General features: G+C 46.8%; 1 protein-coding gene across 1 annotated transcript in view; it reads left to right on the forward strand.

Annotated features, from left to right (window-relative positions):
• ARHGAP35 (Rho GTPase activating protein 35) overlaps positions 1–26,420 on the forward strand; it is a 123,812-nt gene that overhangs the window by 50,539 nt on the left and 46,853 nt on the right. The window contains exon 3 of the mRNA XM_080829184.1: positions 12,330–12,474. Within this exon, the coding sequence (XP_080685310.1) occupies positions 12,330–12,474 (145 nt within the window). The remainder of the gene's footprint in view (positions 1–12,329; positions 12,475–26,420) is intronic.

The following is a 26,420-nucleotide window of genomic DNA, read 5'->3' on the forward strand; positions in this document are numbered from 1 at the left end:
CTGAGCTGAAGGCAGATGCTTAACGACTGAGCCGCCCAGGTGTTCCTCCCGCCTTTTTAGAGTAGGGGGAAATACTTTGTTTTTCAGAGAAAGACATCTTGGTGAGACCCGACAACAGGACTGTGTTACGTGCTAGCCTACAACCAGCGTTGGGTTACACAGAATGATTTCTCTGCATTGAAAACTTTTCATCCTCTCCTGACCAGGAAACAGCAGAGAACAAAGTGACTTGTCTGAAAACATGTCAGGGATCTTTGGAAGAAAGCTTGCCAAAAGCTTGCATTATTACAAGATATACCAAATCAGAAGGATCTGGAGTCCAGGCTGTTTTAAGACTTGACAATTCTGTTGTAAAAGATCACCTGAAGGCTAGTTCTCCAGCTCTTACTGGTTAAGAGGGCCCTCAGAGATGGAGGAACATGGTGCCATGACCTCCCAAGAAGAATGTATTCACTCTATGTTCCCTGAGAGCATCCATGGTGCTCCCCAATCACTGTTGGCTAGAGCTTCCAGAATTTTCTTACCAGTGTAGTTTCAGAGCAGGCAGGGCAGTATCATTCTGTGTTCTGTTCCTCTACCCCTCTGAATTGGACATTAGTAAATATCATAGGCATTTGATTTCCCATTGTTTTGTTTTTCCACTTGGATTCCTTCACCTGCCTTCAGTATTTTGTTCTTCGAGGGTTAGTAGTGGGCAGACCCGTGGAAAAACAGTTCTTACTTAGGAAGTCAGAAAGTAGCCTCACCTGCCCCCTGTATTTCCTCAGAGCTCCCCTGTTTAACGATACTGGAATCCAAACATTTTGAACGTTTTGACTTTCTTCTCTTCCTCCACTCCTGATGAAGACTGTTACCAGAATAGCTTATCTAAATGCTGATCATCTTAATTTGTGGGGGTGTTTGCGCACCTGGGAATTAGGAGGGCGGCATAATAGCACACTGAATTATAACTGATTTTCTGGCTTCTAGCTACATTTTTTTTTTTAAAGATTTTATTTTATTTATTTGACAGACAGAGATCACAAGTAGGCAGAGAGAGAGAGAGAGAGAGAGAGAGAGGAGGAATCAGGCTCCCCGCAGAGCAGAGAGCCCGATGCGGGGCTCAATCCCAGGACTCCAGGACCATGACCCAAGCCAAAGGCAGAGGCTTCAACCCACTGAGCCACCCAGGCGCCCCTTCTAGCTACATTTTTAATACTTGTTGAAGATGATGCTTTTAAGACACATTCCCAGACAAGCCATGCTTTAAAGAGCACACACAGTGGGCTCAGCAGAAAGCAGCTGGTGTCCACATTTTTAAAGAGCCACTTCCTAACCTAGAACTTCCTTACCCTGGGTTGCTGGGTCAGCACGCAAGAAATGATCGACTTCCCGTCTGTTAGTTATGCGGTCCACACCTCTTCAAGTCAAATAAAAATGCTACCTCTGGCCCAAGAGCAATAGCGTGCCAGAAGTTGGTTCAGGAGTATCCTTTGGAAAGTGTGAGTAAAAGGTGAAATTGTCTTTTCCTGCCTTGGAAAATGGTGCTTTGAAATGAGTGTTGCTGCTTTGTCATCCTAATGCACAGATAAGCGGAGCCTTTATTCTCTTCCCCACTGGGGTGAACCTCCTATTAAAATTGCTGCCTTAAGAAGCAGACTGACACTTGTTTTACTGGAAAAGCAAGATACCATGGGGCAGAGAATGCCAAGCCAACCCCTACGTGGGGGATTTGGCCTTTGATTTTTATTGGCATGACAAAGCAATACAGTATTTATTTGAAGTGAGCAGGGAGCCAGTTGGTAATGGAAGGTAATGGAAAACACACTTAGTGCCTCCTGCATGCCAGACACCACTGGGGAAATGGCCCAGATCCTCCTTGTCCAGACCGGAGCTCCCAGTTGAGGCAGCAAAATCTACATAACTACCAAAAACAGGTGGTCTGCCCAGGGGGCACTGTGTTGGGGCAGAGCAGAAATCCCAGGCCCAGGCCAGTGCGGTTAAGGAGCGAGCCCAGTGTGTGGAGTGATTAGGGACTCGGGTTCTGGGGCAGGGGCTAAGTCCAATCCCAACCCCTCTGCTCCCTCACTGGGACTGGGGGCACGGGATTCACTTCTCCATATCCCTTGGGCAGAAAGGGAGAACACTGTGGCGCCTTCCTCAGACGGCTGTGAGAAGCGGCGTGAGGTCATGTACATGCGACACTGAGCGGCCTGCTGCCTGGGCAGGTGGTAGGCATGGCGGTGTTGGTGTTTAACAAGAGCTCGAAGAGTGAGTAGTGAGTAGGACTGAAGCCGCAGAGGCAAGGAAAGGCCTGAAGGTAAAAACGGGCCTGTTGTCTTCAAGGAGAAGAGAGTGCTGGTCCGGCCTAGCCGAGGGCCTGGGGGTGAGCATTGTCCCTCCCTTTTGTGTAAGTTTTAACCCTGTGTGTTACTGAGCTTTCTCGGCACTTACCCTAGCAACAGCCCTAGCAACAACAACAAAAAGCTATGCTCTGGGTACCAGTGTGATGTGGAGAAAGAGAAATCGCCCGGCTCCCTTGGCTGACTTGCTAGATTAGCTCTTACTGTAAAACTGAAGTCGGAGTGTGAGGGAATCGCTTTCATTTCTGTTAATGAAAGTGCAGACTGTAAAGCTGACTGTCATTCTGGGTCCTTTTCCCAGCTGAACCATTTAGCAACCCACCCTCATAGTGGGAGCCTTCCGCACTCAGCTGAATGAAATTGAAAATCTACGATTGCACTTCAGTGGGGCCCATGAATAGCTGCTTTGTCTGGAAAGAGTTGGTGTTGCACATGGTCTCTGTCTCTCAGTGCCATGCGTTTGCAAAGATGAGATCAGGACCGGCAGGGTCTCATTTTAAAACCAAAAAAACAGCCTGGGGAATCTTGCTCCACAAAATGTGCCTTTTGGGTAGCTCGAGTTGCTGAATTTAGTGTGTTTGACCATGGATTTAAAGAGAGGACATTATTGGCTATTCACCCTTCTATCTGATGTGCTCTTATCTTTGTGTTAAAAAAAAAAAAAAAAGACAAAACAGAATGATAAAGAAAATCTTTCACTCACTGTAGCTACCACATGACAAGACAACCTATTGAAAAGCAAACCAATTCAATCACGCATTGTTTGGTCTATAAGGCACCAAGTAACCAGTTTGACAGTTTGTGTCTCCCCCCTACCTCCCCCCCAGTGAATTGGCTTATTTCATTGGATTCAGTGAATCGGCTGGTTGTTGTGGCTTTGTGTGGACACAGCTTTCATTTTGTGAGGCCGAGAACGGAGTTAAAGTTTCTAGTGTGAATAAAAACCAGCTGGGGAATTGGACTGCTAGCTCCCCAGGGAGGGATGTTGCGTTTTGACAGACAAGCTGATTGGTATGAAATATGAGCTCTTTGTAACCTGCTCAGGAAAGACTCTCAGTGTGTGCTTCGGAAGGGGCTGGTCCTACTCAGTGAGCTGTAAGGCCAAATAAATGCCGTGGGGGTGGGGGTGCCTACTTGACCTTGGATTTTCTGATTCCTGAAAGAATTGTTATCTTTTTTTTGTTTTGTTTTGTTTTTTTTTTTTTTTAAAGATTTTATTTATTTATTTGACAGACAGAGACCACAAGTAGGCAGAGAGGCAGGCAGAGAGAGAGGAGGAAGCAGGCTCCCTGCCGAGCAGAGAGCCCGACGCGGGGCTTGATCCCAGGACCCTGGGACCATGACCTGAGCTGAAGGCAGAGGCTTTAACCCACTGAGCCACCCAGGTGCCCCAAGAATTGTTATCTTTTAAAAGAAATACTTTTGCCCCCAAAACATATGCTCATCCATTCATTTTTGGAAAGAAGCATTCAGTGCACATGGTTTAGTGAGCACCTGTGCACCTGGCTTTGTGCTGAGCACTGTGTGTGTGTTTGTGTGTGTGTGGTGGTTGTGTTCATCCGGTGTACCGTCAAAGGGATGATGGATTTTAAACATGTGCTGACATGCATTTTGGCTACTGCCAGATCGGAGGTGCAGGGTACTAAGGCCTTGTAGAGTGAGGGGTTTTTAACCTCACCAGGGTAGCTGGGAAAGGTCCTCTTGGAACCAGTATCTGTACTGAGACTTACGGGGTGAGGAGGACAAAGGCAGTGAAGATGGCGGTTTCGTGGGGAGAGCTGTCGAGAAAATAGTATGGAACTTGGAGCCGGGGCCGGGGTGGGGGGGAACACTTGAAAGAAACCTAGAGGGGCTACTGCAGAGAGCGAGGGCTGCGAATGCCGTGGGAAGGGTCTTACACTTCCCTCAGTGTACTGCGTACTTACTGTGTGCCGGACCCAGTACCTGGCGCTGTCCGTTGCCACTGCCCACGTTAGTGTAGTTACTATACGGAGGAGTGGAGATTTTTGAAGCTGCTCTTCTGACTTCCACTTCCAGAGGGCTCTGAGAGTCCGGCCTGCAAGGAAGACAGTAGTATGTAATAGCCAGGCACACACTTGGACCAATCAGTCTAGTTAATTTGTTCATTTCAAAGGACTGTGATTATTATCTAAAAAAATCCATTTCCCCACACTACCCTCTAAGAAAGGCCTGGTGCTGTTTGTTTCTGGCTTCAGAGTCTAGTTGAGTAGAGGACAAAAAAGGCTTGGAGACACTGAAATAGCCTCTGGAACTTTGAGAAATTGTTTTGAACTGGTGTCACGCATTTTCTCGGTTTATTTTAAGCCCGAAGAGCTGCTGTAGTGTGTTTTTGGTGACAAAAATAGACTATCTTTAACTATGGGCCTTAGCTTATAGCACACCTGTTCTTAAAAAAAAAAATTACAATAGGGAACCCAAATCTGTTTTTCAAAGAGCAGAGAATTGCTCTGATCATCACTGAACCAACTTGTTCTTGTCCACCACCTAGCGATACTGAAGTATCTTGGTAGGAACGCGAAGTATTTCAGCTGGAGTGAAGAATCACCTCCACTTCCATCGAGAAAGGTCTTCTGAATGCATTTGATTCAGTATTTGAGAGGAGGGAAGCAGGTAAAAACTGACCTAGAACTCTGAGAAGTCCAAATCCAGTGTGTGTTGGATCAGGCAGGATGTGTGTAAAAAACTTTCCTAGAACTAGTGGGCCCTCCTTTCCAGTTAGCCCCCTGTCGCACTGGCTGTTCAGTCTGAGACAGCGGCAGGGAGTGACCCATATTTGCCAGACTTCACACCTTTCTAGAGCAGAAAAGCTGTGGTCTCACTTTATTTGGGGCCCATGAGGGGATGACATGTCTTTCTTCTTCCATCATGGCAGAGGAGTAGGGATGCTAGGAAGGCCGAGACTTTGTGCTACTTCCTCTTCTATCCCTAAATAAAGATGTTCCAAGACTGGGTGACTGGGTCATAATACTGACTGCCAGCATGACGGGGCCCAAGTCTAGTAAGCATCTGTGCTTTCATAACGGGCTTTGCCAGTGAGAAGAAGAACGCCATCAGGTTTTCTCTTAAACTTGGGCTTAGATTTTTTTTTTTTTTGCAGAGCCAGAAGGGGGAGCACCAGTTAACCAAGAATACATTTAGGGCACAAGTGAGAAACTTGATTGAAAAGGTTCTTTTGAAGATCTATTGGAAATTATGAGAGAATCGTTGCTAATCAGAAAGCTGGAATGTTGAATATAGAATGCAAGAAGGTGCTTTGTGGGGAATCTATAGTAATGCAGTGTATGGAATCTTTAGGTTTTTCTGATTCCTACCACTTACATTCAGCCCAGGGTCTCCCACTACACAACTTGGCAAACTGCGGGCATGCCTGTGTGTGTGTGTGTGTGTGTGTGTGTGTGTGTGTGTGTGTGTGTGTCTCTCTCTCTCTTTCTCTCTAGGGCTTTGCTAAAAATCACTGTAGAGAGGGAAAATTGTCCTCATTCAGAGGACACCGTCCCTGTTCCAGACTACATTCAGTATATGGCATTCGTCCTTTATTAAAGATTTTACTGGGGTGCCTGGGTGGCTCAGTTGTTAAGCATCTGCCTTCGGCTCAGATCATGATCCCGGGATCCTGGGATTGAGCCCCGGCATCGGGCTCCCTGCTTCTCTCTCTCCAGCTCCCCCGTGCTTGTGTTCCCTCTCTTGCTATCTCTGTCATAAATAAATAAAATCTTAAAAAAAAAGATTTTATTTATTTGTTTGAGAGTGAGAGAGAGATCACGAGCAGAGGGGAAGGGTAAAGGGAGAAGCAGACTCCCTGCTGAGCAGGGAGCCTGATGTGGGACTCAGCCCCAGGACCCCGGGATCATGACCTGATTGGAAAGCAGACACGTAACCAACTGAGCCACCCAGGTCCCTGACATTTGTCCTTAAAAAAAAAAAAAAAAAATACTCCAAGAGCCTGTTTTCTGTTCTGTTTTTTATTTCCTTCATTAGTTGGGTTACCAAGCATTTAAAAGACTGTGCTAGGTGGTACAACTGTAGTGATCATATTTTCGGACTCTAAAGTCTAGATAAGTAATTTTATATGTATTGAAGGTATTTTATAGAGACCAGGAGAGTATTTGAGGTTGTCAGCTTAGGGTCACTAAATAACTACTTGCTATTCCCACGGAAGATAGAATGTTCTTTATCCAGAAAGAATGGCTGACCTCCCCACTGGAGTCTTTGGGAGACTCTCTTTTTCTTTGTGGCTCAGTTGTTAACTCATCTGATATCTAGATCGGCTTCATTTGGTAGGGATATATCTCTTCTTTTACTGATTGGATTGTAAGTTGGTTGAGGGTGAGAGATGACTGGTCGTAGTATTAGCTCTTCTGCTAGTTTGCTGTGTGACTTCGGGCATAATTCATTAAAAAAGAAAAATGCTAAGATCCTTGCTCTCTAGGAACTGACTCCAGCAGGAACATAGTATACATAAATGACTGTCCTTTATTCAGTGTCCACACAGTGTTGTAGGGAATCGATCACTTCAGCTGTTTTTTTTTTTTTCTTAAAGAGAGTCTTGGGTGTACTGTCGCTGTGAATAAGACCTTCTGAGCCTCACCTCCTCATGTCTTCAGGAGAACATCACTATGTTAGGAGAAGAAAAAGCCTCTGTACACACAGAGATCGTCCTCATCTCAGCTAAAGTTAAAAAAATGTAAAGAAATATCGGCCCTGTGCGTTATTGGAAACTTGTTTTTGTTCAGGAAATTTAATGAGTGCCTTCTGCATGTCAGGCCCTGGAACCCAGTCATCTTGCAGCCTATTGGAAGCTTCTCATTCTTTGGCTGGCTTCTTAACCTTTTTCTTGCCTCTGTGGACTCGGAGGGGCCATGGAGTGGGCTTACCACCCCACGAACAGGTGACAGATGTTTTCCGAGTCCGACAAAGTTGGGAGTTTCCCTTGATGCTCTTTCCTTGTTTCAGAAGCCAAGGGGCCAGCGGCAAGTTCGTCACTGTTTCTTTGCAGTGCCACACTGGTGTAAACTATTGGTTCATTTCTTTGTTTTCTTTGCCACCTGGTTATTACCAAGACTAAGAATCAGACATGTTTTTGAGGAAATTGAAGTAAAGAACAATGGACTGTGTTACTCACTCAAAAAATGTATCTATCCAAACGGACAGATGAAGGTGGCTCAGACTGACCCAGCGCTTTGTTTTGGTCATGGCATCCCATCGTGGAGTTCTCGTAGGGCAGAGAGGGGCTTTGGTGTTCATAGATCACTAGGCTCTGGGTCCTGGCTCTCAGCACTGGGTGTGAATCTCTCTGAGCCCATTTTCTTGCCAATAAAATGGTGCTGATAACCCTTACCTAGAAGATGGCGGTGAGGTTTCAGATAATTGTGCAGAGCACCTAGCAGTGTCCTGCACAGGGCCACTCCTAGTTAATCACCAGTTTCCGTTTCCGACCCAGTAAGACTCAACTGAGAGCCGCAGATGTGTCGATTATTCTCAGGGTTTGCTTTCCTCTGGCTAGATGCCTTTTTCCATTCAGTCTGCTATGTGAGTGCCCTCAAAAGAAGATTGATGTTGGGATGGTATTACTTTCTCCTCTCCAGGGGCCTGCTGCTCTGAGTGCCCCAGGGACTCCATAATGAGCGACCCATGTCTGACCGGGGACTGAGACAGCTGGCAGGCCACTCAAAAGAGTGGCGTTTCCATCTGACATGTGCCCAGTAACCCTTCAGGTGCCTGATGTGTTGCTTGTTACATCGGCAGTCTGGCCCACCTCTTCATGTGCACCATGATGTCTAACGTCCTTACTAGAAAAGTTTAGAACTAGTTGTGCAAGAATTCCCATCCTAATTTTGTGACACCCTACGGAGCCTTCAGTTACTTCTCGGAGGTGTTTGGACATTCGGTAAATCACAGTTTAAATAAGAGTGAATCCATTTCCTTTAGCAGGGGGAGTTGGTGCTGTTGCCACAGCTTACTTTCTGTTCCCGCATTTTGTACGCTGAATAAATAAAGGCACTGAACTAGATCTTGGATTCTCTGGGGTGAGGGGGATAAGGGCAGTTGTCCAGTTCAGCCTTCCATGGCAGGATCTCCTTGACAATGGGTATGGCAGGTAGTTCGGTCTCTGCTTTGAGTATTTACAGAGCAGTCCCTTCCTTTTTAAACAGCTGGGGATTTTTTTTTTTTAATTTCTCTTTATATTGGCCAAAATTGCCTATCTATGTTCTCCTCTTATCTCTCCCAACATAACCCTTTGGAACTATATAAAATGATCTCTTTCAATGGATAGTCCTATAGCTATTTGAAATAACTGCATAGTTCTCTCTTCTTTCCTTTTCCAGCTTAAAGATCCCTGGGATTTTATGTGAGTGGGTCTTTATTACCTTAGAAATTCTCCAGGTTGACAGTGTACTCTTAATCATTTATTCTGTTATCCATTAACTCATTCTGCCTCTCCTGGGAACTTTCAGAGGAAGGCAGCGAATCACAGTGACTCAGAGCACAGGTTTTGGAGTCAGAACTGACTTGGGCAAGTAACTGAATTTTTTTTAGGACTCAGCTCTTCATCTGTAAAATGGGGTTCTTAAAACAGATCTGTTTTGAATCTGGAATGAAATCTAAAGAACATAAGCAGGGGTCCAGTGCGTAGTACTCGGTTGATGGAGGGTAAATTTTCTAGCTAACTTAGATTGTTAGAACACACCTCTTCTTGTCGTATTGAGAAGGTAGAGGAAGTACAAGATTAAAATTTATTATCTGTTTCCATTTTTTAATCCCTTAACAGTTTATTTGGAAGCATCAGTTTTACTGAAGCACAGTGCTGTTGTTATATTAGTTTTGACAGGCGAATTCTGTAGGATTGAGATTGATAAAAAGAATGTTGCTGAAATCCAGACGGGCTTCCTTGTATATGCAGATTCTGGAGCTAATAATTTAAACTGAATGGCATTTTTAAAGGAGACCATAGCTTGACTCATGGTTATCCGGTTGCGACAATGTGTGACAACAGAAGCACTCCCCCCTCTCTTTCCTCAAATTATTGGATGGCTGCTGTCTGCTAGGCCCTGAGCCACGTCCCACACATTTCACCCTCAGACCCCTCTGTGAGGAGGTGCTGTCCCTGAGATGCTAAGTCACTTGCCCAGGGTCATAGGACTTGTCTCTCAGGATTCAAACCCAGGTCTGTTAAGATGTCAACCCTTAAATTCTTTCTGTTGTACTTCTTCTAAGTAGAAGATGCCCGAGTCTAGATTGGTTAAATTATCTCATGTAAAGATACATCATAAATCATCAATTTGCTTTTCCTTACTTCTTTGGTGAAAAGTCTGGGTCAGAGCCTAGAGATAGGGGCAGCCACTCCCTGCAACCTGAGAGACTATGTGGCTGATTTCATGGGGAGTAGGACAGGGACAGGGGTAGGCCTTGTGGAGGGCATGGTTCTCTGGGACCCCAGGATCCATTTCCATTGCATTCGTCTTCCTGACTGAATAAGTTAGCCAGCTCTGTGAAGACTGGATTGTCTTTGCCTTTGGGTGTTCATTACAGATAATGCCTGACCCAGCCCACATGGGCTTGTTCCTTCTTTCGTGCACATTTTATTCTCACTGTTCTTTTTTTTTTTTTTTTGCTGCTTGTTTGCACAGGAAGTCCTCAAAGAATCTCAGACTAAACAGGAAGTGATTTGTTCCCAATATAAATAGAGGTGCCAGAAGAAATGAGGATGGGCAGGATAAGGAAAGAGAAATGGTTGACCCTGACCTAGAAGCTAGGTGGATGTCCCCTTTAGTGGATTTATACAAAGATCCCCTAAACACTTTTTTTATTTTTTATTTTTATTTTTTTTATTTGACAGAGATCACAAGTAGGCAGAGAGGCAGACAGAGAGAGAGAGAGAGGAGGAAGCAGGCTCCCCGCCGAGCGGAGAGCCTGATGCGGGGCTCGATCCCAGGACCCTGAGATCATGACCTGAGCCGAAGGCAGAGGCTGTGACCCACTGAGCCACCCAGGCGCCCCTCCCCTAAACACTTTTTTAAAAATTTATTTGAGAGAGAGTGCAAAGGTGCGTGAGCAGGGGAGGGGCAGTGGGAGTGGGGGAGCAGACTCCCCTCTGAGCGCAAAGCCTGCGGTGGGGCTCAATCCCACAGCCCCAGGATCACAGCCTGAGCCAAAGTCAAGAGTTGGATGCCCAACTGACTGAGCCACTCATGAGCCCCACCCATAAATGCTTTTTTTTTTTTTTTAAAGATTTTATTTATTTGACAGATCACAAGTAGGCAGAGAGGCAGGCAGAGAGAGAAGGGAGGAAGCAGGCTCCCTGCTGAGCAGAGAGCCCGATGCGGGGCTCGATCCCAGGACGCTGGGATCATGACCTGAGCCGAAGGCAGAGACTTTAACCCACTGAGCCACCCAGGTGCCCCCCTAAATGCTTTTAAATTACATAGGTTGTATACATTTGTAATCTGCTCTTTTTTTTTTTTTTTAAGATTTTATTTATTGGGGGCACCTGGGTGGCTCAGTCATTAAGCATCTGCCTTCGGCTCGGGTCATGATCCCAGGATTCTGGATCGAGCCCCGCATTGGGCTTCCTGCTCTGAGGGAGCCCTGCTTCTCCCTCTGCTACTGCCCCTGCTTGTGTTCCCTCTCTCACCGTGTCTCTCTGTCAAATAAATAAATAAAATATTTTTTAAAAAATTTATTTATTTATTTGAGAGAGAGCATGTGCAAGAGAGAGCGCAAGCAGGTGCAGGGGCAGGGGGAGTAGCCGACTCCCTGCTGAGCAGGGGCCCGATACAGGACTCATCTGAGGACCCTGGGATCATGACCTACGCAGAAGGCAGGTGCTCAACCGGCTGAGCCACTCAGATGCCCCTCTATCTGCTCTTCTAATTTGGTCTCGTTAACTTGGAGATGAAACTGTATTGCTGGAGCTACACCTGAGTCCATTTACCTTGATCCCCTTTGATTACCTTCCTCCTCAGATATTTTACGGAAAGATGCTCACCTAGCTATTTTACCGAAAGGCCAAAATTTCAGGTGTATTTCTGTGGCTTTTAGGAAATTGACCATTTGTTTAGAGCATTTTTCCTCACGTGAGCTTCAAAATAAAAGGATTGATCAGTTTGGGAACAGAGTATCTCAATAGTGTTTATGAGCGTGTGCTTTGGAGACAAACCCTCCTGGGTTTGACTCCCAGCGCTGGCACTTACTAGTTGTGTCATTTGGGTGGGTGTGTGGGACATTTTTCTCGGTAAAGTGGAATGCCCTGAGGTTTAAAAGAAATAGTATTTGGGACTTGCTTGGCACCTAGTGAGCCCTCAAATCGTAGTAGTTACCCTGCTGCTGCTCTGCCTACTGCCAAGGAAGGGACCTGCTGGGCAAGGGACAAAGTATTCTTTTCTTTGTCCTGTTTGATTAGTTGGTTTCACCCTTCCCTCATTCCGAAGCCGCTGAGGATTAACCCCAGGCCAATGTAGTGAAGGAGGGTCTCCCTTGGAGCTTTCAGCCCCAGCAGAATGCATGCTCTCTTTCTTTTCTGGAATGAGGAAATTACTCATTCTCATTTCTGTCTGTTATCTCTTTAAAGATTTTAGCCATCCTTGAGTATAAAACATTCATTATCCATATGGGATGTTTGGAAAACTTCCTGTTTACTCCAAGGCACCCCTGATAAAGGATGTGGATAGTCATCTCATTGTTATTAACTAAACATGGCCTGCTTCTTATAAACACCTTTGTTTTGATAATGCAGTCTCACACTGGAGGTGTGACTGTGTGTCAGCTTGCTGGCATCTTGTGTGATATTTGGAGGCTAGAAATTACAAAATTAGTGAGAAGAAGAACGAGTAGGTCTCTATCCTGTTCACAGTCTTTCCAGCAGTTTCCACACCACCGTAAGTTCCCTTCTAGAAGCCTTACCAATGTTTGAGCTGTTGAGTTGATACTCACTCTGTTTTTGTGCTTTCTTTTCTCTTTCCTGTACAGAAACCAAAGCCCAAACCCCGGCCATCCATCACAAAGGCAACCTGGGAGAGTAACTACTTTGGGGTGCCTTTGACAACTGTCGTGACTCCAGAGAAGCCCATCCCTGTTTTTATTGAGCGATGTATTGAGTACATCGAAGCCACAGGTAAGAATGCCGCTCAGAGCTGATGCCGGCTTTCACTGCCTGCGGGGTACTTTCCAGAGGCCTGAGCCGTTTGGAGACTCTGGGATCATCTCACCTTAAATGTGAGAGGCTTTCTGAGAAGGAGCTAGCCGTCTGGACAGCTTTCAGACTTGCAGGGCCTCCATCTGCGCGTGGTTCTGAGGCTGACATATGGGATCTGTTCGACCTTTCAGTGTGCAGAGCCTCCGGTTCTCAGGACTGCGGCTGCGGCTGGTGTGAGGTGCCCCTCTGTGCTCCGTCAGCTCCCTGGCACAGCGGGCAGCCTGTTGGTGTGGGTCCTCACGGGTCTGTCAGCGGCTCGAGGGCAGGGGAAGCGTCGTATTAGCATTGTGTCCCCAGTGCCACACTGGACACACGTGCTAGTGTACTTTGGCTTAACACAGCGCAGGAGTGGTGGTGACCGTTACAGCCCTTGGCCATTGAGCAGGTGCCTGAGATTTGTTATTGACAGATTTTTTTTTTCCCTGAGAGGATCCTTGGCTGTCTTCTGGTCAGGTAGCTCTGTTTGAAGTCCACTGACAGCTTGGTGCTAATGCGCCAGCCGTCTTCATGTATTCCACATTGTTCCTGCGGTGACGAGATTTTCCCTGTGTTGAAAACATCCATTTCGTTCATTTAGTGGGATCCCATGATGTGTCTCTTCCATCTCTCTTTGGAAACCCTTGGAGCTTCCGTTTTCATGCCGTTGTTTCCCTCGGGTTTTCTCACGAGCGCTTTTGGAGCTGCTGACTTGGAGGAGAAGCCGGCGTCGCAGGCCCGTGTTTCTGTCAGCCGTGAAGCATTGACGGGGGCGCTCAGGAACACAGGCTCACACTAATTCGAAACCAGGGTCGGGGGTAGAGCCTTGCTCTGTGTTCTCTCTGATTCCAGTGTTCTCTGCGGCGATGCTCAGTACCGTGTGTGTCCCAGGCTCTGCACACACTTTCAGCAGCATCCTGTTAAGCTGCACGACGGCGTTAATATTTACTTAGGATGTGCCAAATCAGGGAAAATAGTCTTCAAGTTGAAGCCTGCTAAAGACTTTGTAGTTCTTTCCAGGGTTTTCTCTATAACACACCAGGGCTGAGTCACAGTAAGCACTTCACCTAATCGAAGCAGATTTGCAGCTTGGGTTAGTTCATTCTGTTCCCAAAGCCTTTTCTCCCTGTCTGTCTTTTTGACCCTGGTTTTATGTCCGTTTCTCTCTGGCACCTCTCCCTTGGGTAAGGAGAAAATCTACACAGAGATTCGATTCAGGTGACTGAAGCCTGTACTTGTGGACCTAGCACTTCAGAGAGACACTTTATGTCAGCTCAGGGTGGGGGAGGGCACTTTTTCCTGAACTTGTTTTGTTTTGTTTTGTTTTGTTTTAAAGATTTTATTTATTTATTTGACAGAGATCACAAGTAGGCAGAGAGGCAGGCAGAGTGAGAGAGGGAAGCAGCCTCCCTGCTGAGCAGAGAGCCCGATGTGGGGCTCGATCCCAGGACCCCGGGATCATGACCTGAGCTGAAGGCAGAGGCTTTAACCCACTGAGCCACCCAGGCGCCCCTGAACTTTTGGTTTTGAGATTATTTTAGACTTATTGGAAAGGCATAAAAATTTTAAGTTTAAACAAATTGAAAGTTACAAAAATTCCCAGGTACCTTAAAAGGATTTTACCAGTTTCCCTGCACCATCCTTTCTGTATATTTATTTGTATCTTTTTTCTAAAATATTTGGAAGTTTGCAGATCTGATGCACCTTTATTTTTAACTGCCTCTGTGGGTATTTTCTAAAAACATTCTCTTCCATAATTACCAAGCAGCTGTCACACTCAGGACATTAGCACCGACCCAGCACTAACCTACCCAGTCTGTGGATGTCTTTATTTTATTAATTGTCCTAGTCATGTCCTTCATAGCAAAACACAAAAGTTATTTTGGTCCACACAATAAGGTTAGTTGTCAAGCCTCTAGTCTCTTTTAATCTAGAACACTTTAGTCTATTTTTCATGGCCTTGATAATTTATTGTTGTTTTTTGTTTTTTAAAGATTTTATTTATCAGAGGACAAGCAGGGGAGCGGTGGGGGGCGGAGAAGCAGGCTCCCCGCTGAGCAGGACCCCGGCATCATGACTCAAGCCAAAGGCAGATGCTTCCAGCTGAGCCCCCCAGGCACCACATGGGCTTGATAGTTTTAAAGAATACAGATCATTATTTTGTAGTAGGTTCCTCGTCAGTTTGGTGGCTTGGGGCTGTTTTCTTCATGATTAGGTTCGTATTTGCACCTTGGGCAGAAACAGCAGGGAAGCGACGCTGTGTCCTCGATGCATCACACCATGTGGCGCGGCACATCAGGTTGTCCGTCACTGGCAGCGTTTGCGCTGCTGCCTTGGGGAAGGCGGTGGTGTGCACTAAGCTACTCTTTCCCCGTAGCGTTACTCCCTGATTGCTTCAGCGTGTATTAGTTGCTTTTCTCCTGTCAGGGAGAGCTTTCCCTTTTCTGGGAGCCTCATGTGAGTGGTCTCCTCACGTGGCTCGCCTGCCGTAGCCCGAGGTGCGGGGACGTCACCCACCTGCCCTCTAGCTGAGCACGTCAGTGGCCTCGACCTGCCCCACCCACCTCGCTTCTCTCACTCTCAGCCCGTGACTCATGGTTTGCTGTCCACGGATGCGCTTGGGCCTCTCCTTGCCCTTTTGCCTGCGAATCCTTGTGGGTTTAAGGCTTCACCACCAGCCACTACCAAGCTGCTGCTTTTCTTAAAGCTCTGTGAGACTGTGCCACTGTCCACCCTGTCACCAAGGAACCTTCAGGGTCATCTCCAATCAGTTCCCAAGTCTGTCACTTCTGCTTTGTCATCTCTGAGCTCTGTCCCCTCCGTTTCATTTCCGCTTCCCCACCATCACGCTCCTCAGTCCCTCCTGATTACATGGCAGCTCTCGACCAGAAAGCTCTTCTGGCTGCCTCACTGCCTCCCAGATGCAGGCCACGGTCTCGCCCCCTCCCGTGTACAGGACTGTTACGGCGGTCTGCCCGTCCCTTTCTCCTCTGTCCCTCTCTCCCTTCGTTCTTCCTTTCCTCTCCCCACTTTCTGTTTTATACTACAACAAGGATTAATTTTTAAATTGTTTTACGAGAATACAAGCTGAATTTCTTTTTTTCCCCAATTTTTAAAAATTTAAGTTAACATATAATGTATTACTGGTTTCTGAGGTAGAAGTCAGTGATTCAGCAGTCTTATATAACACCCAGTGCTCATCACATCACGTGCCTCCTTAATGCCTGTCCCCCAGTTACTGCATCCCCCCGCCCCCGCTCCTCCAACAACCCTCCGTTTGTTTCCTACGATTAAGAGTCTCTCATGGTTTGTCTCCCTCCCTGGTTTCTTCGTCTTGTTTTATTTTTTCTTCTCTTCCCCTATGATCCTCTGTTTTGTTTTTTAAATTCCACGTATCAGTGAGATCATATGGTAATTGTCTTTCTTTTACTGAGAAAGTGACTTATTTCACTTAGCATAATACCCTCTAGTTCCATCCATGTCTTTGCAAATGGCTGTCGTTGCAAATGGCAAGATTGCATTTTTTTGAAGGCTGTATTCCATTCCATAGTATTCCTTTGTATATAGATACCACATCTTTATCCACTCATCTGTCGATGGACATCTGGATTTTTTCCATAGTTGGCTGTTGTGCACATTACTGCTATAAACATTCAGCTGCACGTGCCCCTTCGGATCACTACCTCTGTAGGGTAAATACCGAGTAGTGCAATTGCTGAGTTGTAGGGTAGCTCTATTTTCAACTTTTTGAGGAACCTCCATGCTGTTTTCCAGAGTGGCTGCACCAGCTTGCATTCCTACCAGCGGAATTTCTTTGTATTTCTCTGCTTTGCATGTGTTCTTCATGTGGTCTGAAATGTACCCCGCGTTCCTCCTTGCCTCTGGAGCTTGTCCTCCTTTTTCCAAGACCCACCCCCCCACCAGTAGCCCTTTGAATGTGACCTCCCTGGTAGTTCTCAGGCACATTTCAGCTTGCTGGGAGTAGGCTTCTCTGTTCTTCTGAGTGTGCCACACGATATGCATTACTTGTTGATTAAATAAGTGGTCTTCAACCTGGAACACCTTAATTCCATTGTTTTCTCCCTCCCGCCTGTCCGCCTGCCTGCCTGCCTGCCCGCCTGCCCGCCTGCCTGCCCACCCGCCTGCCTTCCTGCCTTTAAATTTTATTACATACTTCCCCTCATCCCGCATTAGAAATTCTACTTTTGTAGAATTTCAGGAGAGAAATATTTTAAATGTGATATCTATGAATTTAGCATGTGTGGCAGGGGAGTTGTGTGCTCTTTTCCCTAAAAGAATTTTTTTCCTCTTCATAAAATTTAGGCATGTTCATAGAACTTCAACAAGTGCTAAAAACTCTAAGAAAGAATTTAAAGATTCATTGACCTTCCCCTTAGTGAATACCACTGTTGATGGTCTCCTGCGTTTCCTGATAGCCTTATTGCTCTGCGTTTGTGTGTTGGTTTTTACTTTTACATAATTCAGAGTATGCAGTATGATAGTTCTTAAAATTTTTCTAGCATAACTTAGATGAGGCAAAAGAGCCCTGACTTTACCAGCTTACCTACTCCTGTTTTCCTGCAGGAAAAGGATTCAGTGACCTAGAGGTGGGTTGGAGGACCATTTTTTGAGAATCACTGCTTTTTGAGCCAGACATTGCTTTGTGAGCGTGCTCCCTGCCATTAACTACTTCATGAAAATATGACTTTTTTTTTTTTTTTTTAATTTGAAGAGCAACAGGTTTTAAGTATTCATGAATCGGGCAGCATCCCATCTAGCAAGCAGAGGGAATCTCCCTCAAAGAACATGACATGTAATTGCTGCATAATGTTCCAGGAAATAGCTGGATCACAGATCATTTAAGCATTCCCCTGTCTGGGGGTTCTTGTGGCATTTTCTCCTCTTGATGGACTTAAAGAAGCAGATTAGCTAGGACAGGCATTTTGGAGTAGTGATATTGAGCTTCAGATCTGCAGTTAGACCAAGTCTGGGATCATTGCTCTGCCATTTGCTCATCTGTAAACTGGGGGTGATGACAGGATCTGGCTCCACGGACTCCCCCCGAGGTTTTGGGAGACTAGCGCTGAGGCGCTGCGTGTGGCCCGAGGCCCAGGCACGGGCTCCGTGTGCTGCTTGTCGCGGCAGCTTCGCCAGCACATTTGCTGCTGCTTTCTGCTGCCCGTCAGCCTCTGCCCATGACTGGAGATACCTGTAACTTGGCTTTTTCCCCCGCTTCTAAACGGAATGTAGGAAAACCCATTGAAAAGTTGAGAGACTAGTATGATAATAACTCAGTGTTCACCGGGGGTTAACATTTTGCCACATCTGCCCTTTTTTCCCCTAATTTTTATTGTTGTTAAACCATTTGAGAATAAGCCATCGATGCCACATCACTTAACTCCTAAAAATCTCAGCGTATATCCCTAAGCTTAAGGAGTTTCTCCTCTATAATTGCAATGACATTATCACTTTTAAGAATGATAGCGTTAGTTCAGTAGTGTTCCACATACAGTCCGTGCTCAAGTTGACTCAGTTGACTTAAAACTCTCTCTTACAGCTGAGACTTTGTTCTAAGATCCAAGCAGTGTTCACAGTGCATTCGGCTCTTGCTTCCTTTGTCCCTTCAGGTCAGAACAGTTCTCTTTGCCTTTTGATGTGTTTTGTTTTGTTTTGTTTTGTTTTGTTTTGTTTTGAATGATAACCTTATTTGAAAAGTCTAGACAGTCGTCTTCTAGAATGTCACCTCGCGTGGTATGCTGTCTGTATCCCTTCAGCGTCCGCAGCCCCCTTCTGACACCACCCATGGCTGCCTCATCATGCGGCTCCTGGCTGAGCAGAGGCCTGGGACGATGAGACTTTGTGGAATGATTGAATGAATTATGGATTAGGTGTTTTCCGAGGTCTGACTGACTTACACTGAACTTGCACTTAAGGAGAGCCTCTGCTGCCACCTGACCTCTCCATCCCATCTCCCTCTCTTGCTCATGATAGAAATCGTCTTGGGACTCGTTTCCATGTGGCAGTTCAGGCAGTTCATCTAGCTTATTGGAGAGGACACTCCAAATGATACGTGTTTGCCGGGTCTGTCCTAAGCAGTTCAGTCGAAAGTCATAGTTTTTGTGTCTGTCTCATACACCTGGGCACTTTGCTTGTCCTGGCACATAAAATACTGCATCATCACTTTCAAAGGCGGTGTTTGGGAGCTCACACTCCTGCCCACCATGGTGGGAATGAAATCTAGCAAGAAATCCCAAAAGGAGCCCCTCTCCTTGTGTGCCTCAGGGCCTGGGTTGCTGCCCCCCCCGCCCCCCCAATCTCACAGCAGTGGTGCCAAAAACCTTCCCACTGAGACCTTGCGTTCGAGAGGCAGGAACGTGAGCATTGTGAATTGGGACAACTTGAACCATCCTGTCACCTTACTATTTTTTCTAATTACAAGAATCATCAGGTTGCTCACAGTAAAAAATTACTATAAATACAGATATAAAATAGAAAGTGACAGTCCTTTACAATCCCCATCTCTGGAAGTAATCTGAAATAGTTCAGTTACGTTTTCTGCTAATACTACCCCCCCCAAGACATCATGTGCCTACCGTTCTGAAGCTTATATTTTGTTTTAATTTTACACATATATACCTTGGGCATCATCTTTATGATTCCATCTCCAGGCCAGCTGCATTTTAAATTTAGACCTGAGAAGAGGGTAGCAGGAGCTGGAGGCCGGGGATGGGGTGGGGGCGACTCGGAGAGTCTATGGAGAGAAGTTTTGTTGGCCGGCAACCCCACATCCCAGGGGTGGCCTGCGGCAGGTGCCTGTGACTGCCTTGTTTCCTCCTCATAGTTTGTGAGTAAATTGCCAGCTCCTCCTAGACACAGACCATAAGGAAAGGATCACTGCTTTCTCACCTCAAAATTTGCTGCTGCTGCTGTTAGGACCCTGTTGGACTTCTCCAAAGCGCCACATTCTTAGGTCTTCTCCAGCACTGCGAGTGGAGGTTCATTTTGGGTTGCATCTGCCTTTTTCCCCCCCGAGCTCTCTGACCAGTTCACTTACCCTTGTTTCATACTTCCTAAAATTGGAATGTGTTCCAGAAATGTTCGGGAGGTAGAACAGCTTTTGGATTGATTTGCAGATGCCTTGAGCCCAGCCCAGGCTCAGAAGACCGTCTCTGTGCTTGCTGTGCTAATAGGATCACAGCTTTTCACTTTCTGCTCTAGTTACGGGATCAGGCTGGAAGCGAGCACGGATCTTCTGCAGCTGCTCTGGGGTCATTGCTGGAGGTCAGACTGACTTTGTATTTCTGGCTAGAACACTTTCTTCCCCCAGTTTTCCTCCACATGGAAAATTGTCAGGGCAGTGGAGCCCCTGCTTCCCTTCTACAGCAGTGTGACTCCCGAGTAAAAAGAGAACATTGGCCAAGTTAATCTGCGCTCTCCTTTGCAAGGCAGGAAGTAGGAATATTCAGTCCTGTCCAGAGTTCATCTCGCCGGAGGAGTTACTTTTAGAGCCTACTTACAGTCTTCCTCAGAATATGAGAATAATTTCTCAGGCTAAGTATGCCATCTATATACCTCACTGTGGTCACAGAACGGTTTTAAATCCCAGGTCTCTGGACCAGTTGTGAGCCAGAGTGTGGGAAGGGGGAAATATCCACGTCCTACAGCAGAGAAACCCCCTGAGGGAGCTTCCAAGTGTCACTGCCCCTCAGTCCCCGAAGCTCTCGTATCCTGGAGGCTGAATGCCTTGTGCCCTGCTCCTCTGGGCACCACTGCATGTGTTCCGAGGGCCTGTGGCCTTGCTTGTCAGCCGTGAACTAAAAACAGCATTCCCTAGGAATGATTTTTCTGAATAATGTGTAAGACTAAACCTCCTTGGGGCGCCTGGGTGGCTCAGTGGGTTAAGGCCTCTGCCTTCGGCTCAGGTCATGATCCCAGGGTCCTGGGATCGAGCCCCGCATCGGGCTCTCTGCGGAGCGGAGAGCCTGCTTCCTCCTCTCTCTCTGCTAGCCTCTCTGCCTACTTGTGATCTCAGTCTGTCAAATAAATAAATAAAATATTAAAAAAAAAAAAAAAAGACTAAACCTCCTTGGCCCCTCGTTCTGTGATCTTTAACCTTTTCCTTTTGGCAGTGGGAGGGGGTGGGGTGGCAGTAGCAAAAATTATTTCCCATCTAATAGTCCTTTTCTTTATTGCTTGGCTTATTAAGAGATGACCAGTTCCTTTAGCAAGTGCCGCAGAGGGCTGAGAAGAGAAATTGTTCCCAAGGAGAAGCAGTTTCATGTGGGCGGAAGGCCCCTCTTCTACATCTTGAATTATAATGCGTTCAGATCATACGGTATAAATAACTGGTAGGCCATGGTTTTGTTAGTGCATCTTAATTTCAGTTTGTCCCCATGGAACGAGAAAGTCCCTGCAGCCAGGGAAGCCTGGAAGCTGTTTAAAATAATAATGCCAAAGATGGCCTGCCATCGTATTAACTCTCCCCACTTTCTGTTCCTGACACGTTTATGGAGAGCTTGCTATGGTCCAGGCATTGTACTGGGCACTTGGCATATGCTACCTCATTTCACAAGAGATTGTTTTGTTGCTCCAAGAACTCAGGTGCAGCAGGAAGCGGGCCCTTGGGAGGGGTCAGCATCTTTTATCAGCCATAGGGAGACCCCAGTGTCCATAAAGTGCCGGGCTAGTCTGGCCGGAGAGAAGGTGGCAGCCTTAATAGTCTCTTCCACTGCTCTTGGACGGACTCTCACCCAGGCATAGGCCTGGGGCGCGGCTTTTCAAGGCAGCACCTGCCTGGGCACAATATTGCAGCTGATGCTCATATTTTTTTTTCTTTTCAGAACTTTGTTTAAATTCTAGTTAGTTAACATTATATTTGTTTTCAAACCCCTTTCCTTCAGGGCCTGGAATTGAGCCACACAACAGGGCCTTGGGCTTTCATTGCCCGCATTAAGCAGGCTGTGTAATGCAAGAGGGGCCTCTGTATTTGCCTTCTGGGGCACTGCTCCTTGTCGGGCAGCAGAATCAGGTCAGGCTTGACCTCTCTGGTTTAGTAGAAGAATATAGGACACAGAACCAAGTGGTTATAGAAAGGTAGAAACTTGGGGCGCCTGGGTGGCTCAGTGGGTTAAAGCCTCTGCCTTCAGCTCAGGTCATGATCCCAGGGTCCTGGGCTCTCTGCTCAGCAAGGAGCCTGCCCCTCTCTATCTCTCTCTCTCTCTAGCCTGCCTCTCTGCCTCATTGTGATCTCTGTCTGTCAATAAATGAAATCTTAAAAAAAAAAAAATGAAAGAAAGAAAGTTAGAAACTTCCTGATAAGTCACTAGTAGATCTTAAAAATTTTAGCTTACTGTCTTTTTGTTGGGATTGGGGGGAAGTCTGCAGATTCATTCAACAGATAATTTACAGACTTTATATTAATGAAGCTCCTATTATATGCTAGGAACTGGGTTGAACTAAAGTGTCCCCCATGATGTTTGGGGTGGGAGAGTTACATAATCACACAAATGCACAATTAATTCAGGCAAGGAACATTATTGGATTTTAAAATCACTGGGGAGGGATGCCAGGGAGGCTCATCCGGTTAAGCGTCTGCCTTCAGCTCAGGTCATGATCCCAGGGTGCTCAGATCGAGTGCCACATGGGGCCCCTTGCTCGGCAGGGAGCCTGCTTCTCCCCCTGCCTGTGCGCTCTCTCTCTCTCTCTCTGACAAAAAAATAAATAAATAAAATCTTAAAAAATAAAATCACTGGGGAATTTAATGAGTGACAGGACCAAGTGAGGATATGGAGCAGTTAGAACCGTCATACACTGCTGATAAGAATATAAAAGGTAGATTCCCTTTGGAAAACTTCGGCAGTTTATTGGAAGCTAAATGTATACTTAACCATCCTACTCCTAGGTATTTGCCCAAGAGAAAGGAAAACAAAACATATTCACACGAAGACTTGTGCTCCGCTGTTTCTAGCAGCTTTGTTCATGAGAGCCCCAAACTGGAAACCACCCAGTGTCTGTCAGCAGGTGAATAAACACTGATCCAACCATCGACTGGCTCACTACTCAGGGGCCAGAAGGAAGAATTACAGCTACGCACAGCAGCATGGTTGGATCTTAGAAGCATTATATGCTGAGAGTGGTTCAGGCCAGACACAAAAGACTACAAATTCTGATTCCATTCATATAAAGCTCTGTAAATGTAAACTAATCTGTATCGATAGCAGACAGATCAGTGGTTGCCTGAGAGCAAGGAGTGGCCGGAGGAACTGATGGCCAGGGGCCATGGGAAAAACGTGGGGATGATGGAAATATTCTGTATCTTGATTGTAGTGATGATTTCACTCACATATGCATATTCAAAACTATCAAATTGTACCCTTTAAATGGATATAGTTTATCATATATAAATTATACCTCAGTAGTTAATTTTTAAAACCTTAAAAAAAATCACTGGGGAACAGTTCTGAAGGAATTTGATATTTACATAGTCTCAAAATATCACCCGACGCATTAATTACCAAGGGGAAATGTGCCTTTATAATGAAGAGATCTGGGGGTTACCACCTTAACAAAGTGACCAGACCTGGCACCCCTACTGTTAGTTCAACCAAACCTTCTGTGTCTCTTTGCTGAAAATGCATAATCTGAATCTTACCATGAAGAAACAATTAGGCAAGTCCAGAATGTGATAGCTCTTAGAAGACAGCTGGTCTGGACTCAATCAAAAAGGTCAACGGCATGAAAAAGAAAACAGCTTGAGGGCCTAATGTAACTTCCGCATTTATAACATAAACACGTTTCCCATTCAGATAGCCCAGCGGTAGGACCTCAAGCTTTGGTGTCACCCCTGGCATCCTGACTTCCGTAGGTAGTAGCCGGCCTTCGGCTTGAACTGGCTAAGCTTTGTTTTTCTGTTCTTCCAAATTGGGAATAAAAATAGTTCCTTCAGAGAGTTTTTGAGAAGTAAATGCACTCCTGTTTGTGACGTTCTCACATGATGCCTGGTACCCAGGAATCATTCAGTTGGTGGTAGCCGGTATCTTGGCGGCGCCTGTCGCTGACTTGCTGTGGTTGTAGAAACCCAAGCAGGACATCTCCCCAGGACAGTAAGGGATGAGACCGGACAGCGTCTGGGGGCAGTTTTTTAAAACTTCTTATTGCAGTATAGCGTCCATTAAAGCGCAGTACACCCGTCATTAAATTACAGCTCAGTGAACGGCCGCAAACCGAGCACCACTGTGTGGCCGGTTCAGGGGACAGAAGGTGAGTAGTTCCCACAGAACCCTTTTGCCAGGGATCACCACTCTCCTGGCTTCTAACACCATGGAGTAAGCTTGTCTTTTCCGTGCTTTGAAAGTGGGCTCGTACCAAATGTGCAGTTTGGTGCGTGGCTTTTGTCTCTCAGCGTGATGTCCGTGAGAGTCACCCAGCCCACGGTTGAATCTGTAAATTCAGCCATGGGACTGGAGACTGTTCTCCTTGTATGCTCTTCCGTCATACGAGTAATCCGCTATCTGTTTATTCATTCTGCTCTTCGTGGACATTTGGGTGCTTTCCAGTTTGGGGCGGCTGTGAATAGCGCTGCTGGGAACATTCTTGTACATGAATTTTGGTGCATGTTTGCACACTCCTGTGCTTCAAGTACAAAACCAAGAGTGAGGCAGCTTTTAATAATTGATTTCAGCATGTTGAGCATGACGGTTTAAAAGACCTTCCAGTCCCTGAAGGGATAATCATCTGTGAAGCTGTGAGCTGAAGCAGTAAGGGTTCCCTTCGCTCTTTATCCGTGCCTTTGTGTTTCGTGTCTTCTAAGGAGCAAGGGATGGTTCTGGCCAGGGCGGGTGTGGGTCCACAGAGCTGTCTCCCATATTCTTTTAGCAGCTGGATCATTCCTGTTTGCAAAGTGCGCCTGCCTTGAAAGAATCTTGAATTCTTCTAGTACCTTGTGACGTCACTGTTGTCTTTGTCTGGGTTCTGTCTGTGGTTTTGAGTTGAGACTGTGGTTAGCACAGATCGTGATAACCCCATGGCGTTTGCGTGCCAGCCCACTGCAGAGCATTGCTCTCTGATTCAGCTTTGGCTATTCTGCCCCGCAGATAAGGAGGTGTTCTTACTGAGACTTACCAGTGAGACTCCAGAATGAAAGGTTCAGCCCTGGGGGCAGTTTGTGAGGGGAAGAAAGGTGAGGCTGCACGAGCTGGGGTGGCTGAGGGTGAGTGCCGAGCCCCAGAGCCACGGCTTGAGGGCTGTGGCTGTAATTCAGCTCGTCTGTGTCGTCTGTGTCGTTTGCAGGTCAGAGGTGGCCCTCATCTCCTCTGCACAAATGGAAGCCCTCTCTAAAAATGGTCTTTGACAGATACTTAGAGCTGTGACCTTCCTCCTGATTTAGCTCATTTGCCTGGGTAAATGAGCAGAGTGCTTTCTGCGTGGCAGATTTAAATTTCACCACTAATTGAGGGTAGCATCTTTGGGGAGAAATGCTTGCCATTAGATCAGAGGCCTCTGGGAGACAGCCTGGCAACAAACACATCAGGGCTGATGAAGGCAGGAGGTAGGGATGGGGAGAGTACAGGACGCAACTGCTGTTAGTAACTATGGGACGGGCCTCAGAGAAGCCAAGGGAGGACTTGTGTCACACGCCCGGGGGGGCCGTGTGCACGTGTGTCATGTACATGTCATGTAGGTTTGGGCAGCCCTTTTCCCCCATTTTATCTTGCGCCGGATAATTCTCTACAGGATGAACCTGGAGCAAAGTGCGTGGATTCCAATCTCCGCTCTGCTCCTTGGGAACAAATATTTAACCTGAGCAGTGACTCCATTTCCCTGAGTGTAAAATGGGGATGGTAATGCTCTGAATCGTGGGGTTGCCTCAGTAGGTTAAAGACCTTAGGAGAGTTCCTGGCGGGTCAGCGGGGATCATTAGCTTTCGTGGCTGCTCTCGCTGCTGCGGCTTCTGGTGCCGCTGTTGACCCTGTCCAAGGGGCACCCCGGTACACCCTCCACTCCAGGGAGGCCTCCCTTGAGCCTTGCGGGAGCCCTCGTTTGCCAGGTCCCGGCTGCCCACTGGGCCTTGTGCCCTTCACCATCGAGGTCTGGTCGAGGCTTCTCCCTCAGGCAGGGAGGGGGGATAGCCCAGTGACTCACTCTCCCTTCCAAGATCCTGAGGGCCAGAGAGCAGAGCAGGTCACGCGTGGACTTTGGAACGCATCGCACTGGGGTTTGAAATTCCAGCTCTGCTACTGCTCTTAGCTCGACTGCCTTAGCCTCCGAGTTCTGTGCTTCCTGGGTAAAATGCAGCTAATGGTAATACCTCCCTTGTTAGGATTGCGCGGATTGAATGGGATCGTGCATATCAGCTGCTTGGCCTGGCACGTAGGGAACACTCAGCAAGGGGAGCCCTCCTTGTTCTTTTGTGCTGAAATCGGCATTGCTGGCTTCTTGCTTGTCCTCTGATTCTTTCATGGGCTGCTTTTGAATCCCTGTTTAGGTGTTCATTCCTCATGGGCAGCCTCTTGTTTTAGATCTTCCCCATGCTTACTTGACCTGTGATAAAGGCTTGGGAATCTTTTTTTCCACAGAGCTGTCCTCTCTTCTGTTTTACCTCACTCTTGAGGGAGGTAGTCCCCTGTGCATTTATTTCTCTGCCTGGTTCCAGAGTTCCAGGGATACAGAGTACGTAGAATTGTGAGGATCCTGTCCTCATTCACTCAGCACTTACACTGTGTGCTATGCAATGTTTGAGACGCTGAAGATACGGTGTTGGGCAAGACAGTTAAAAATCCCTGCTGTCGGGGCACCTGGGTGGCTCAGTGGGTTAAGCGTCTGCCTTCGGCTCAGGTCATGATCCCAGGGTCCTGGGATTGAGCTCTGCATCGGGGGGGTCTCTGCTCAGC

Source organism: Martes martes (genome assembly GCF_963455335.1).
Source record: "Martes martes genome assembly, chromosome: 17".
In the NCBI taxonomy this organism is placed as follows: domain Eukaryota; kingdom Metazoa; phylum Chordata; class Mammalia; order Carnivora; family Mustelidae; genus Martes; species Martes martes.